The sequence below is a fragment of the Passer montanus genome, unplaced genomic scaffold (assembly GCF_014805655.1).
Source record: "Passer montanus isolate IOZ18808 unplaced genomic scaffold, ASM1480565v1 scaffold28, whole genome shotgun sequence".
NCBI classification, from domain to species: domain Eukaryota; kingdom Metazoa; phylum Chordata; class Aves; order Passeriformes; family Passeridae; genus Passer; species Passer montanus.
The window spans coordinates 4187767-4203494 of NW_024367483.1; the positions used below are offsets into that span (position 1 = coordinate 4187767).

At 37.9% G+C, this 15728-nt stretch overlaps 1 protein-coding gene across 3 annotated transcripts in view; it reads right to left on the bottom strand.

Annotated features, from left to right (window-relative positions):
- The window catches only part of CADM2 (cell adhesion molecule 2), a 569150-nt gene that overhangs the window by 70261 nt on the left and 483161 nt on the right, over positions 1–15728 (bottom strand). For all 3 annotated transcript variants that reach the window (XM_039713261.1, XM_039713259.1, XM_039713260.1), the window contains one exon: positions 14982–15072. In XM_039713261.1, the coding sequence (XP_039569195.1) occupies positions 14982–15072 (91 nt within the window). The remainder of the gene's footprint in view (positions 1–14981; positions 15073–15728) is intronic.

Consider the following 15728-nt stretch of genomic DNA (forward strand, 5'->3'; position numbering starts at 1 on the left):
TCTGAGGCTCAAAACATCTTAAGTTCAGAGGAAACACTATAACCTCTATAGTTTGCGAACAGCTTTAATAAGTCTGCTTTAAAACCTTGTCTTTAAAAAACAATGGTATGTATGGCTATACTGTTCATTTTATGTCACCAGCTTATAAATAATTTGTATTCCTTTTAAATTTTAACTAGGAAAAAAGAAAAGCCCTCCAAAGTATAACATGTCTTACAAAAAGATTCCTGAGGCTAAAAAGGCAGAAGGAGAGGTGAAAACCAGTACAGCAGCAGAAAAGACAAAAAATAAATTAAAAAAAAATAAAAAAAACAAAACAAAAAAAAAAAACAACCAAAAAACCCAAAAAACCACCAAAACCAAAAGCAAAAAACAAGCAAACAAAAAAATCCAAGCCACATTAAACAATCTTAAGTCATAAATCCTGCCTCACTTGCTGGGGAGAAGAGGCCTTGCAGGAGTGATGGCCACTGTGAGCTAACTGGCAATAGCTCAAGGACAAAGCAGTAGGCAGCACTTCACAGGAAACATCTGCAGGTTGGCCTGCACTTGGCCACAGATTAGATAAGGTGTTTTCCAATTCCTATAGAGCAGTAAGGATGCTGGTTTTGTATCAGAATTCTTGTACTGAAGGCTGATATGGGCGTACTGCACAATGCTGCACCTGTTCAGGGGAGTGCACAATGCATTATCTGTCATACAGTCCTTCAGCAGCTCTCACAGGCAATGGATAAGACACACCTAATGACATATCAGTAATTAAAAAAAAGTGACAGCCTTGTTTTCAGGACACTGTGCAAGAAAGCAAGGGCATAGAGACCTCTAGAAGGTGCATCTCCCTTATTGCTGCAGTAGGGGAAGGCAGCAGAAGAAGAACTGTGAAGCTGCCCCCTCATCCAGAGAATGGAAATCCAGCAGAGCCAAGTACCAAACTGATGGCCAGGCAATCTCACACCGGGAAAGAAGTGAGGTCCACTCACAGAAAAACAATGATGCTTTGAAAGCTTTAAAATTCTGGAGCTGAAAGTACTTTGGATCAGCACTGGAGCACGTCGATAATATACGCCCTTCCCTGTTCTGCCTGGGACTGGTGCCATATATTGATGTGCAAATTACAAAGACAATCCTTTTCAGTCTCATAAGCTAAGACCTACACTCTCAGATAAGAGCAGGGAAGGGAAGAGAGGAGAAACTATATACAGATAAGTGAATATTAAAGAACAATTGTCAAACCTTCCTTAAATATTTTACCCCTGTTCCTAAAGGTTTTTTCTTTCCTGTCAGAGTGTAGCCAAAATGATAAATGGCACGTAACAATTTTATTCACATGAAAATTGTTGATTAAATATTGAAATCTCAGTAGCCTGGTTTCACTATAATTCTAGCTCTATATGTTTCTAATTATGTAGTCAGTATTCAAACAGCTAAATCTTTGGGTTTCCTATGCTGCTGTTTACACCTTGTTGATTCCTTCTTAACCTTTTAGAGCTATTGAGGAATTAGTAGATTATTCTTTTTCATCAGTTGCAAGTAAAGCATGACTATAAGAACAAAGGATGATGGAAACTGCCATGGATTAAATGGACAATATCTGGGAAAAAATGTATTTCAAAGACATGCAAATGTCAGCAGTATTAAGATAATATGGTGCTCAAGTGGATGCATCAGAATGGCTGCTGAAAATTACTGGGATTAACCAGGAACTATGTTCTTAATGTTAATGAAGTACTGCTGAGGAGAGGAATGCTGCAGAAAAGCATAATGATAGGATGTGCACACCTTAGTTACTATGCATGTCATAGAACAGAGAAAAATAACATCTTCTCATCTGGCACATCCTCAGACCTGTTTCTAACACCGCGTCTCCTCACAGCAGTTTACAAGCATGCTGCATCCCCAGCCAGGAGAGAAAGCACTGAGGAAAATAGTGATTTATCAGAAATAAAAGAGAAAAAATAGCAGAAAGAGCCTCAGCAGCACTGATTTTAAATGCTTTACATTTTCATGTTACAGGATTAAGGTACATTTTCTTAAGACAGCCTGGTTTACATAGGCTATGCTAAAGTGCCACATAGAGATAATGGTTGGGACTGCAAAAAACACGAAACAGGCAGTAACTGCTATCACACCACATTTTCAGGTCCTTTTCCATTATGTCTGTTGTCATATCCTCAGTGCCAGTTGAGGTCTGAAGGGTGTATCATGGAATTAATGAGCAAATATTATTATGAGGGGTTTTTTTCCCCTTTGACAAGTCCGGATTTTCAACTGCTTAGATATTTCAAGGCTGCCACACTGAAGGATGTTCACATGCCTAATTTGCACTGTTTTGAATTTGCCTTCACTGTGTCCCAACTCTCACAAGAAACTTTGTCTCTCTTATTACAATAAGCTGAGAAATCCCATCTAAGAAACACCAGCTGCATTTTCTGAGTTAAGGTCAAATGCTTGCTGGCACGAGAATCAAAGAGGAAAATGAAGAGTGGCTGATTCATTTCCGCTTTTTCCATTAAGTAAACAGTTGAAAATCTCATTCACAGTTATTTGCTTGTCCAAATACTACTTGTTTGAAATAATTTGCTGTTGATGTAAGACATAGTCAAGGAGAAGCCTCATTAAACTAAAATTTTTTCCTGCACTTGAGGTGCAGTGACAACACCCAGAGAGCTGATAAAAGCACCAGTGCTGCATCTTGGATGACAAGCAAGGACTTCAGTACCAACCCTCATTAACCAAGTTATGCACTTCTTGACTTTCAATGAATGTAAGAACATCATGAAGTCTGGGAGATGAAGCAAAATATCCTCTTTTCACCAGATAAGAAACCATTAATAACTAGCCACAGCAATGACATTTCTAAGATCTTTGTTGAATTGTATCCTCTCAGCAAGTAAATATTTGTTGCTATATACAACAGTTTATAGGAGCACCATAGGAATGAAAATACACCATAAAATTTTTGTACCTCAGTTATTTTTTCACCATTTTCAAAAAAAGCTGATGTTGAAGCAAACTGTATTCAACCATAATGAATAATAAAATGTTTTATGCTTTCAAGATAATATAACAATATCCTAACAATAATACACTGTGAACTTACAAGTATTTGTGTTTCAGAGCTAAGTTTTATACCATGATTTGTGTCAATTTCTTTTGCATTTAAAAATAACTTCTGAAATGGTAATACAATAAAGGGAAAAAGAGACAAACATTATTTACTTAGAGAAGTTTGTTTTCTTTTCCCCAATGAGTTATTATCTCCAGACAGAGGGGAGTGCTTTAGTTCACACAAACTTCTCTCACACAGAAAATTATTCATTAGTACCTTCATGGTAATAATTTTAGCACTGTAAAGGAGATATCCTCAAGCTCTCCATGGGCTCCAGTTCCATTAGCATCTAGTCCCAGCAAGGCACAACAACCTGTGTTCAGTGCTTAGCAGAGAAGGAGCAGCTGCACTGAGTCAGACAAAAAGTTCAGCTAGTCCAGTCCCTTATCTCCAACACCAGGGATAAGTAGACATCTAAGGAACAGGCCAAGCACAGATCTCGGGCATTTCTGATCCCAAACACAGTTTAAAAATACTCTGTAAACCTTAAGGACTTGCCTTTTCCTGAACTTAGACAGTTTTCCCTTGAATTACTGAAAATTTTTGCCATCTGTCATATCCAAAGAAAACGAATTCCCAAAGTTTACCAGTCATTTTATGAAAAATTATGTCCTTGCTTGGCAACAAAGCTGGTTCTTATTAGTTTGACTTACTGTTAAACATTGCTATTTGTAGAGAGTATGAACTAGCAGTCCTTAACAACTACCTCTGTACCATTTACAATTTTGGAAACACCAGCAATGTTTCCCTTCTATACCAAATAGGCTACCACAAGGTGTATTTTATGTGTTAATTCAGATGTCTGCTAATTCTAGTCCTTTTTATAAATTTTAGTATCCGAGAAGATGTCAGTTTTACAGATTCTGGGATCTCTCCTGAAGCTCTGTTGTCCTGACCTAGCCAGGTGGTAAGCATTAAGTTTCCAGTCACAGTTCATAATTCATCAATCTCATTCTTGAATTCTCTTTGAATGCTGGGGTAAAACCTTCTGGTCCTGCTGACTTCCTACTGCTCATTTTGCCTGTTTGTTCCACAACCACCTCCACAGCCCATTTAAATCTTGCTGGTGAGCACCTGAGAAAATAGGGAATCAGTCTTTAATGTACCCAGTTTCCTCTGCCACAGAAAACATGGGCATAGCAAATCCATCTGGCTTCTCTGTAAACCTTGATTCTCAGTTAAAAATGTACTGACAAACTTTCCATTATTTAATTAAAAAAAAAACAAAACAAACTTTTATTTTCAAATTTCTTTTCTAGTTATTCCTTTAATATTCCTGCTTTTTTGGTGGTTTGGCTTACTGAATTTTTATATTTAATCTGCCAAGATCTAAGAATCTTCTCTTTCCTTTGGAAAACAATTTCAGCTTTTCAAATTATAGCTTTTGCCCTTTTTATTACTTTGATTTCACTTCTGTTTAGCCTCCCCAACTTCTTCTCAAGGGATTCTGCTAGGTGATATGTATTGACCCTGTAGTTCTAAACTCTTTTTTTATTTTTCTATAGTCCTCAGGCTGCCTGGAAAGATTTAATTCTCTTAGTTGCCCCTTTATAACTCCTTCTTAACAAGATTCTTCATTATTATGTAGTTCCCCTTTTTGATGTTGATTACCATATAATTGCCCAGACTTTATTTTTTGCCTCTAGGTACAAACAGCAAATAAACACTTTTTAAAGAATGAGCTGAATGAAAATGGTGCTGAAAGCTCTCTCAGTCTGTGCTACCCTTTGGAAGATTCTAGAAATTGTGTGTATGAGGTAGAAAGGTAGGTTGGGGATATTTGAGAGAAAATAGAAAATAAAAACAAAACAAAAAACAAACAAAACCCCCACAAACAAATCCAACAAAAAATCATAATCAAAAAGCAATAGTAAGTAGAAACACTGACCTGTGTCCCACTTACCTCCCTCCTACCACAGGGCATCACAGTCCCTCCCACCAGTGCTTCTTAACCCTTGGTAAACCTTTAGAATTCCATCTCAAAAGTGACCAAACCAGTGTTCCTAAGCAGGTATAAACTAAAGCAAAGGGAAGAGGTGATCCAGGTGCAGGAGCAGGGGTTGTCCTGCAGCCCCTGGAGGGAAATACTCTGCAACAGCATTCTCCTGTGCAAGACTGCAAATCTCAGACTCTTCTGAGTCTTTCCTCAGCTCTTAAATAATCTAAGTTTTGGAAACAGTTTACCGTGGTGCTTAGAATAATATGGGTGTGGAAATTTTTAACCAGCCAAACTTAGGTCTGAGAAATCTCCAAGATGTTCCTTGCAATGCAAAGACTAGCTCAGCCAAACAATGAATAATTTGTTACACTAATAACAAATTAACACAATCTATTACTTCTCTTACCTGTTTGCTGTCATGCCTGTCAGAACCACAACCCCATTTATCTGGTCATCTCCATTTCTTCTGAGGTTCTGCTCATCAAAGAGCAGAGTTAAGCTCCTCTAGAAGGATGGTGCTTTACCCTGCTATCTTACACCCCATACATGTTCTAAAGGTATTCTGCTGTTGTAAATGTGGGGTAAAAATGTAGATACTCAATGAGCAGGTGTTCCCCATGACATTGGGTGTTCCTCATAACATCTGCTACACAAATTCCTGAATAGTGAAACACAATCAGTATAACCAGCATGACTTACACTGAAAAAGTTATACTAACATGCCTTTTTGTGTTCTACTGGTAGTGGTTGATTCAAAGACTCTATAATTGTATGTGTAACTGTAGCTAAATACTTGTCTACAGAATCTAAGTATCTACAAGGTCAAATGTCACGTCCTTTCCCAAAACTTCTTTCTCATGTTTCAACTTTCAGTCTAGTACTTAGAATTACCTGCTCTGTATTTCAATTTTATCTATTATTCTATCCCACAGGCTTTTTTATTTTAGCATGTGTTTCCACCTGAGAGCAAGGAAAAGAATTATTTCAAAAGCCATACACTTGCAAAATGGATTTAACGAGCACTAAAAATGCTGCGTGCAGTTGTTTTTCATACTGTACTTTCTGCACTTTTATGGGTAAACACTGCAAAAAAGGGATGCTTAAAAAAGAGGAAAAGCAATTATTGAATTGAGCCTATTAGGCAATGTGATCATTTTACAGAACACTAAAGGGGAAGTTCTTAAGCACTGCAGGAGGCTTTATTGTAAAGTGTAATTTTCAGACAGCCACTAATGCTCCCACCTGCTTCTTTTTGTGTCACACTTTTTATAACACAAATTTCCCTGCTTTCTGCACAATACTGGGGAAAAAAAAATACAAAAAATGTGTAGAATGTCCCAGCTGTGAAAAGAAGATACAAACTCCCAGAAGGACAGGATGTTTAAAACAAAATGAAATTTAATCTATTGAATATACATACTGTATCTCAGCAAAAATGTTACCTGCTTCATAATATGTTATCTACTACATCATGGCATAATTCTACAGTGGAGGTGTAATGTCAATGAAATATTGGTGTAGCAAGTCTCAAGCTGAATATTTACACAATCCTTTAAAATAATTGCCTTTACCTGCAAAGACAAACTACCTATCTGTAAAGTTTCACCAAGCAGATTTTTTCCTACAATTCATATGATATTCTTCATAAGATTTAGAACATTTTATTGCAAATGAGCACTCACTAAAGAGAACATATTATAGATGTCCACTAAATCAGGGCAGGAGATATCACTAGCATGAACTCCTTCAAAATGACAAGAATTCAAAAATTGGTCAACATTTCTCTGTGGCTGACAATAACCACAGGAAACAGAGTGATTAACATCAGCTGACTTGGGATGTATCACATCAGATCAAATTAAGAGGAGACTGGGTTTGAGTTAACAATCAGCTACTCAGAGAAAGTTCCTTTTGGAGAAGTAGAAGCTCACACTTCTTCAAACAGGAAAAAAAAGACAAAACAGACAGCCTAAATTGGATAAAGACACAGAGATGAAAAAAGCAATGTTTAAAAAAAACAACAAAAAAGACAAAGCAAGAACATTTCAAGAAACTATAACAAGGGCAAAGAGACAGGCAGGACAGAGATACCAGCAGTATTTGCAGAAGACAGGCTTTATCTAACTGCTGAACAAGCCACATTCAAAAAAAAAAGACAACTTGGAATGGACAGAGAGCAAGACAAAAGACAGGACTAGGAGAGCCTGAGCTGTCCTGACAGCTGTTCCCAGTGACAGGGAACATAGGGCTGAGAACTGTGAGGAGGGTTTCTTACACTTCTCCAAGTCTATATCCACAGATACAACACCCTGTCCTATACATGTAGGCATTTATTCAAGCATATATTTACAGAACCTTGCCCAAAGCTGTGTGTGAAATGTGTCCCTGGAAACTTCACTGTAAACTCAGAGCATTCAGAAGGCATAAATCAGATAAAGATACTTCAGCTAACACTGGTTCTGGGATCAAGGCAAGCAGAGAACATCAGGGAGGCTCCTGGTTAGTCAAATGCACAGTAGTTTTGTTCAAAACCATCCACCTTTCTGCTAGGACAAAGAGCTAAACATAAAGTAGTAAAACTCCAGTACCTAGTACCTAAATTCCCCCACCCCCTCCTTTTTTTTTCCCCCCGCACTTAGATGATTTCACATGTAGTTGGTCCTTTCCAGAGAAACCAGAGACTCTTACAATTCAGGATTTCTTATGTACAAATGTGTGTAAAGCTTAAGGGAGAAATACTTTGATACCACATTCATGTTTTACAACAGTAATATTTCATCGTGGGTATGGACAAATCCATCCAATTTTCCAAATCATTAATATTTATTGATACTGCCTGAGCTTCCAGTTGGAGTTGTGGATTCATTCTGCACAGTGATTTATAAACACAGAAACATGGATGCTTTTCCAGATTCATTATGATAATTCATATAGGCAGAATTGATACCAGCATTCCTTTCTAGGCTGCTAGGTACTCATGGCACAAACCCAGAGAGCAGTGAATGAAATCTATGGAGCAAATGAGATAATTTCTTACAGAACCTCCATCTCACCTGCCAGAGAAGCCAGGAAGTGCATCATGTCAAAGCAGGACAGAAAAAGCTGTCCATGGACAAAAGGCTGGCCATTAGACTCATGACTCAGAGGCTAAACCTGCCATTAGGTTGCAGTTTCCAAGCAATATTGGCAAACTGCTCACACCAAAACGTTAATGGCTGAATGTCAAGTGGGTTTATGCAATTTTCTGCCCCAGATTCTGATTTCACTCTCAAGGACAGGTTTGTAGGCATGCTAAGAACTCACTGTTACAACTCAAGCCAAGGATGAGCTGTCTCCTGAGTGGGATGCTGTGTCACTCCAAAATACTCTTGGGAAAATAGGGACTGTGATCAATGTTAGACATGAAATAAACACCACCTATTTGTCAGTTTTGAACTTAGGACTTTTTACTGCTTCAGCTGTAAATTTGAGGCAAGTGAATAATCTAATCATGCAAAGGTGTGGTAAAAAATAAACATTAAAATATTTGCTAAGTTCTTAGATAGTATGGAAAATAAAATAAAATAAAAAAAGAAAAACAACCAAAATAATATGAACAGTATAAAGGAACTCTAATTCTCTCTTCTGAGGGTATACATCAAACAAGACATACAGATCATTCTTAGCTACCATTCATAATTACTGTTTCTCTGAAGGAGTCCAGAATCTTCTGCCACAGTTTCAGGAAGAAAATAATTATCATGTTTGATTTTGGTTGTTCTTTTCTCTATAACTTTCATGAGCTCACAAATAATGTTATTCTAATGAAGGATACCTATGTGAGTTTTCTGAAATAATACAAAGAAAATCAGGAAATTCAAATGTGTCCCTCCTAGTATTTCTCAAAAATGCCTTCCTTAGGTTCAGATTTCTTTCTACTTGGAATTAGTCTGAACTAAGGCAAGTATTCAGAGGAAGAAAGAGATTTTCTCCTCTTTTCTTTACAATTTTTCAGCTACCAAACGTGAAAACTCTGCAGAGAAGGCAGGATCTGTAGGTAATGAAGACAGTGCATGCTCACCCTGACTCTAGCAAGTCTTTGGTGACTGTCTCCAGTGACATTCATGGTACCTAGGCTGAGATGTCACTGTCACAAGGATGTTTCTACCACTCCATGGGTGAAAAACTGGCTGGACCATTGATGGAGCTGAAGGAACACTCTACCCAGGGGATGGTCAAAAGCAGATTTCTTCAGGAGTCTATCCTGGTCCTGTTTAACTCTATAATACCAAAGGCCTGGTGGAATGTGTTCATTAAGCTGCACTGATTCATCTGAGGGGAGGCCACTGTTCAAGTGAGCTTCTGTGGCCTGGAGGAATGGGCCAACAGGTTCCTCATGGGAGGCAGGAAACTTCAGCAAGGATATAAAATCCTACATCTAAGCTGAGAAGAACCTGGAAGTCGTGGCTAACAGCAGATTTAACTAGAGCCACCTTGAGTCCAGGCTCTGCTGCTTTCAGGTGAGTAGGTATGAGTTAATTCCCTTCACTGCCTTTCCTCTGTCTCACCTAGAGCCCTGCTAGGTCCTTCCCAAATGAATCAGCCACTCTCTCTCTCTCTGGGTTCCCTGGGTGATGTGTGTTTCCTGTTATCATTAGATAACAGAATTTGTTTTCACCAACCTTTGCAAAATATTTGTCTCACTCAAGGGAAGTCTTCTTTAAACAGATGCTGGAAAAGATGACACTGCATGGAGATATCACAGATATAATTTACAATGACTTGTGTGTGTTTCCTGTTATCATTAGTATTTGATTTCACCAACCTTTGCAAAATATTTGTTTCAGTCAAGGGAAGTCTACTTTAAAGAGATGCTGGAAAAGATGACACTGTGTGGAGATATCACAGATATAATTTACAATGACTTTACAGCCCAAGCCTGGGTCTTTGATGTGCATTCATTATTAAAAGTAAACAACTGAATATGTTTTCTTTCATTAAAATGTTTATTTGTCCATACTTTATACTGCTCTGTACATATTAGTGTTTGGTTTTGGTTGTGCTTTTCTCTGTAACTTTCATGAGCTCACGAGTAATGTTAGTCTAATGAAGGATACCTATGTGAGTTTTCTGAAATAAAAATCTTCCCTATTTATCTCAAACAAGGCCAAATATTCACTTTACATTAGTCAACCAACTGTACTACGATTCCCCTGAGCTGCATGGAATGGAAAGACATTTCTCTAAAGCACACAGGAGACAGCTAACTTTTTCTTTGTTTCCTGTGCCCTAATTATTCCATTATATTTTGACGTCCTTTCTCCTGAAATGACACTGACTTTAAAAAATCACATATTTCATGCATGCTTTGATGAGAGTACTGACTAAGAATATTAAATATTGAACCTTTCTTTCATTATGGGTCAGTTTCTGAATTCACTTTTGGTGCAGTTTTGAGTCACTAGACTATATTGTTAAGACACAACAGTGTATAGAAGTTACAGCTTGCAATAAGAAAACACTGGCCTTTAAAAAATTTTGTAAGCATGGATGACTGTAAATGATCATTTTGTTCTTTACTTTCTATATTTTTTTACAGCTACCTCATGTTTATTTAAAAATACTCAAAATACTGTCAGGCAATATGATTTCAGGCAATATGAAGAGTCTAGACATTACATAAAAAGGATGTCTAGGATTTCTGAAGTTTAATTACATTTCCTTCTTTGGAAAATAAACAAAGTCTTGATAAAACTATATAATGCTAAAAGAAGAAATAAATTAAGAAGCAGCAACACCTTTCATATATATTAGGCAAGCCCATTGATTAAAATATTGCAGACTGACAGCTGTCCAAGGATCCAGCCAAAAACACTGGGAAAAAAAAGCAGTGCTAACAAATAAGAAGGGAAGAGATTCAATTTGGTTTGAAACTACACAACAGTACCTCCCCAAAAGAGGAATGCTGTTCAATAGCCATATCAAGTACAGTGTCTTGTCCTCAGTTATGCAGAGAAATGGCTAAATACATTTTTACCTGTAATTTGGAGAAAAAAAAAGCCCAAAACACAATAACCTTGGATATCAATATTATCAAAACTGTCAACAGCGTGAAGAAACCAGTGGCTGAGTCTTGCAAAAGAAAGGACTAAGCTAACACAAATACACATATTCAAAGTTTTCCAAAAGAAAACTCTTAATTTTTTTATGCCAACTTGGCATTTATCAATTGGACAAAATCCTCACAAATGCTATATCTCAAGATCCTTTACAATATTACATGTAATAGGTTATACGCCTAGTGAGTCATGTTTATTGGTAGCAAACTGATGAATATATTTCCTTTTTTCCTTCGCATCAACAGAAAAATTTAATTGAAAATATCACAGATTTATTCATACACTATTCCAAACACCAGCCTTGCGCTGTTGTTTCTTACAGTTGGTACCTGAAGTGCTACACAACTGGGTCAGAACATCACCAAATCCAAGTAGCCTACCTCTGCAAAAACATCACAGAACAGGCAGGCAGGAAGCCTGGCCTGCTCTTTTTTTTTGGTATCATCCCACTTGGACAGCAGCAACACAGTGGTTACCCAAAAGAAGGTAATTTTCAGCTCCTAACAGAAATTAGCACAGGGCCTGACTGGAGCCAGAGCCGTTGTCATCCTCCCAGTGATGAGCAGAGAGGCAAAACAGCACATTTACAGAATTAGTGCAGTCTGTTTTACACCCTCTGATGTTGCCTCACTGAATCACATTTCTGTCTTCCTCTTCACCCCCTCTCCCATCTCCCCAGCTTCTCCCCCTTAGCCCACCCTCAGCATCCCTGTTCCAACATTGGGATCTCTTTACCAAGACCATGAACCCATCCACAGCAACTGGGAACCCCAGAGGCTGGGATAATCCCAGCCCATTTCACACCCTGTGACAACGGATGCTGCTCACATCCAAGGGTCTGAGGATATTTTTTTTCCTGTCCAAAGTCATGGCTAATGACTGGCCAAAACAAATCTTGTACCCTTAAATTATGAAACCTCAGCAGGGCTCTAGATCTAACCCCCAGTACAGTTGTTCTTTGTAGTTGTTCTCTGTCCCTCTGCTGTATCCCTGGAGGCTGCTGTTTCAGCAAGAGATGCAAAGTGCAGTTGATTTCTCAGAGGTGTTGGTTCCAGCAAGACTTCCCTCCAATTTCCTGCTACAGGACTGTAAGTTAGAAAGGGCTTTCCCTCAGGACTTTTATAGATAAGAAACAGCATCAGGGTAAAAATAATGCAAATGATTTGAGGTACAGAATGCCTTCCAGGAAGGTGATTCACCTTTCAGGGTGATGAGCTGGTGTATGATGCTGTAAGTATCATACTTATGATGGTGTATGAGCTGTATGATGCTGTAAGTACATTCCAGCTTTAGCCTCATCCTGCTTTTCCCCTTTGTAAAAGAATTCCTCAGCAGCAGCTATCGGTATAATCAATGTCACCACAGCCACCACCTGGCTCCACCCTTTCTCAGATTTCATCTCAAATGCCACTTGGAAGCTTATGAAAATTGCTCTGGGATGCAAGAGAAATGCACCTCTAAGTAAGTGTTCATTTACTGCTGCCTGCAGAAAACAGGAGAGACTGTGACATGAAGTATACAGAAATTAACCCACAGTGTGCAAACAGCTGTGAAGGACCACGGCTGGCCCTGAGCTCTCCATGAAGCCACAGTTCATCACTTACCTTGTGACACTGACATATCTGGGCTCGGTGGACCTCTCCAATTCCTCTCTGTCTCCCAGCCAGAGGTACTCACAGTGCAGGCTGGGAGCACTGACATTCCTGTTTCTCAAGGTAAGCCACTGCAAACTGCTCCCAGGAGGATGCCTATTCATTACTGGCCCTATGCCATAAAGACTGACCTAATGAAGCAATACAGAGCAGCTGAAGTTGGCAGTGCCTGTGGCCTGGACAATTACAGGTGCATTTATTGGCAAAATATTTGTGCCCCAAAGGCTACCACATACAGGTCCCCTGTCTTGATAACCTATTCATTACTGGCCCTGTGCCATGAAAGACTGACCTAATGAGGTCAGAGCAGCTGAAGTTGGCAGTGCCTGTGGCCTGGACAATTACAGGTGCATTTATTGGCAAAATATTTGTGCCCCAAAGGCTACCACATACAGGTCCCCTGTCTTGATAATTCTGTAATGTGAAGATTTATTTTTTTCCCTTTCAAAACCACCTGTAAGTTTTGCATTTGGATCCTTTAAGGACAGTACACAGCTTTACTTCAAATAAATAAATCAGTAAACACCTTAATTGAAGCTTTCTTTTAATTACTAAGTTATAACTAATGCCTTCCAATGTTTAAAGTATGTCCAGAATATTATGCACACCAAATAGAAAATATTGTGTATGCCAAGGTATCTCACTTTTACTCCTCTGATTCTTTCCCTGATCCTGCTGTGAGTGAGGAGCTGAGTGGGGCTAGAATGCCTCAAGTCTGGTAGGCCAAGAAGAGCACTTCATTTGTTATGTCATGAGGAAAATACTGAGATGAGGAAAATGCTAAATATTATCCATGGTTCACTCAGTGCAATCAGTGCTGACCTCTTTCCTAAAATTAAGCACTTGCACAACTTCAGCAGATTTTGAAAATAAGGGGGAAACAGACTCCACCTCTTCATACTCAGGGGAATGTTCAAGGGATATGAGATAAAAGGATAACTCCTTCTCCTTCAGGTACATTATAAAAGCAAGAGAGGGCTCACACTGGATTTTTGTGCTATTGACATAAGTATTTTTCTCAGAAAGACAGACACATCAGAACTACACAGATACAGAAAAGACCAATTACATAAAGCATCAGGTCAGACTAATTAGACAGACTTCCAGTGTTTTGATGTCAAGCAGGGAAGAAGCATGAGCTAGGTGCTCACCCAGTCAAGATCTGCATGGAGGAGTTGCTTTAAAATGATGCAGGCACATAAAAAAAAAAAAAAAGTACCTATGGAGTTAAAATTATGCCAGGCATAACTCAGAAGAGCTTTCCAAAATAGAAATTTTGTACTTAAATGCCTTACTTGACCTAAATCTGACTTCAGGCTTCTACATAAAGCAATTCCATGAAGTCACTATAGCTGCACCAGGGAGAAATTCAGCCATAAGTGACATAATTTTTGTCATGTAATTTGCACCTTTTCTAGAGACCATTCTAAATCTGTGTATCATCATGACACTATAGATTGATCCTTTGAGCAGAAGGTCAATATTTAAGGAATTTGATTCATAATAACCTAATATTAATCAATTAGATTACATATATATATATATATATTACTAAATATATATATATTTATATATATATACTCCCCTCTGAGCAGTTGCTGTTTTCAAGAGTCAAGTCTATTTAAGTAGTAGATTCTGTGCAAGGGTTAACCTCTGCAGATTTGTCTTTAAAGATATTCATAGCAAAGAAGTTAATTCCCAAGGAAAACAATTTAAATTCTTAAAGCAGGCTATACCTTTCCAAATCCTGGTAGAAACAGGCAGCCAACTTGCACATATAAGTAAACTTCAAATTCTCCTGTAAATGGCAGCCAAAATTCAATATATTTTTTCTGAGGCTGGTTGATGTAGGAAGATTTCCATGAGATGTTTTCTCCTCTATCATCAATTTAATGATGTAAACAGAGATAGATTAAACCTGCACACCTTTCAGGTTGATATACCTGACAGCGAAAAAAAACCCTCACAGCTGGAATTCTTCCTGGAAACTAAAATAGATGACAAAGTAAAAGAGCTATCTTCTATAGACACTTAATGAAGACAGGCTTCAAGGGGTTTTCTATACCAGAGAGTACTTTACACCCCAGGAGGAGACAAAGCCAGTAGATTTCTGCAGCTGAGGATTGCAGTCACAGCAGAATAAGTAAAATAACAAAGAACATATTACTTGTTAAATCACTTACACTGGTTTTCCTTTGGATTCACAAGTCAAAATTATAGATTGTCCTTCTTCAGGCCATGAATTGGAAGAAATGATTTTAACTAAAGGTGTATCTAGGAAGAAAAAAATAGACAACTTGTTGATATACACAAAAAAGATTTATTATCTAAGAGTACATTCTTCTCTATTTACAACAGACTAAACCACAGATTTAATTTACACTTGGAGACAGTTTCATATGGAGCCTTCTGCAGTTTCCATTGTCTTCAGGAAGGCAATAAAAATGACCAATGTAACTAAACCAGTAACTTTTTATATCCCTAGGAGACACAGATAGAAAGCATATGTATACTGAGAGAAAACAATTTTTTATTTCTGTATTTGATGCAAATACTCCATATGACTATCCAAAAGTCTGATATCTAACAACAAAATAAAGGAAAAAAACAACATCTAGGATGAATAACAAGTACTCCATGCAATTGTTTGCCTATTTTTAGGCTGATATGATGGAATGCTGCTATTAGAGGAATGAATGCAATAGTGTACATTTGAATAAGAACCCTTTTGTTGTTGCAGAAGTTTGAAACTCATAATAAGAAAGCGACAATGGGCTTTCAGATAAAATACCTTGTTACAGACATTTTACAGGATATTATTTCTGAAATGCAATAAAGCTGCCCCTAAACCATAACAATCTTAAACAGAATTTGCAAAGAGAATGTTTCAAATATCTCCAAAAAGCACTACAGAAGAATCTGCAATCTGT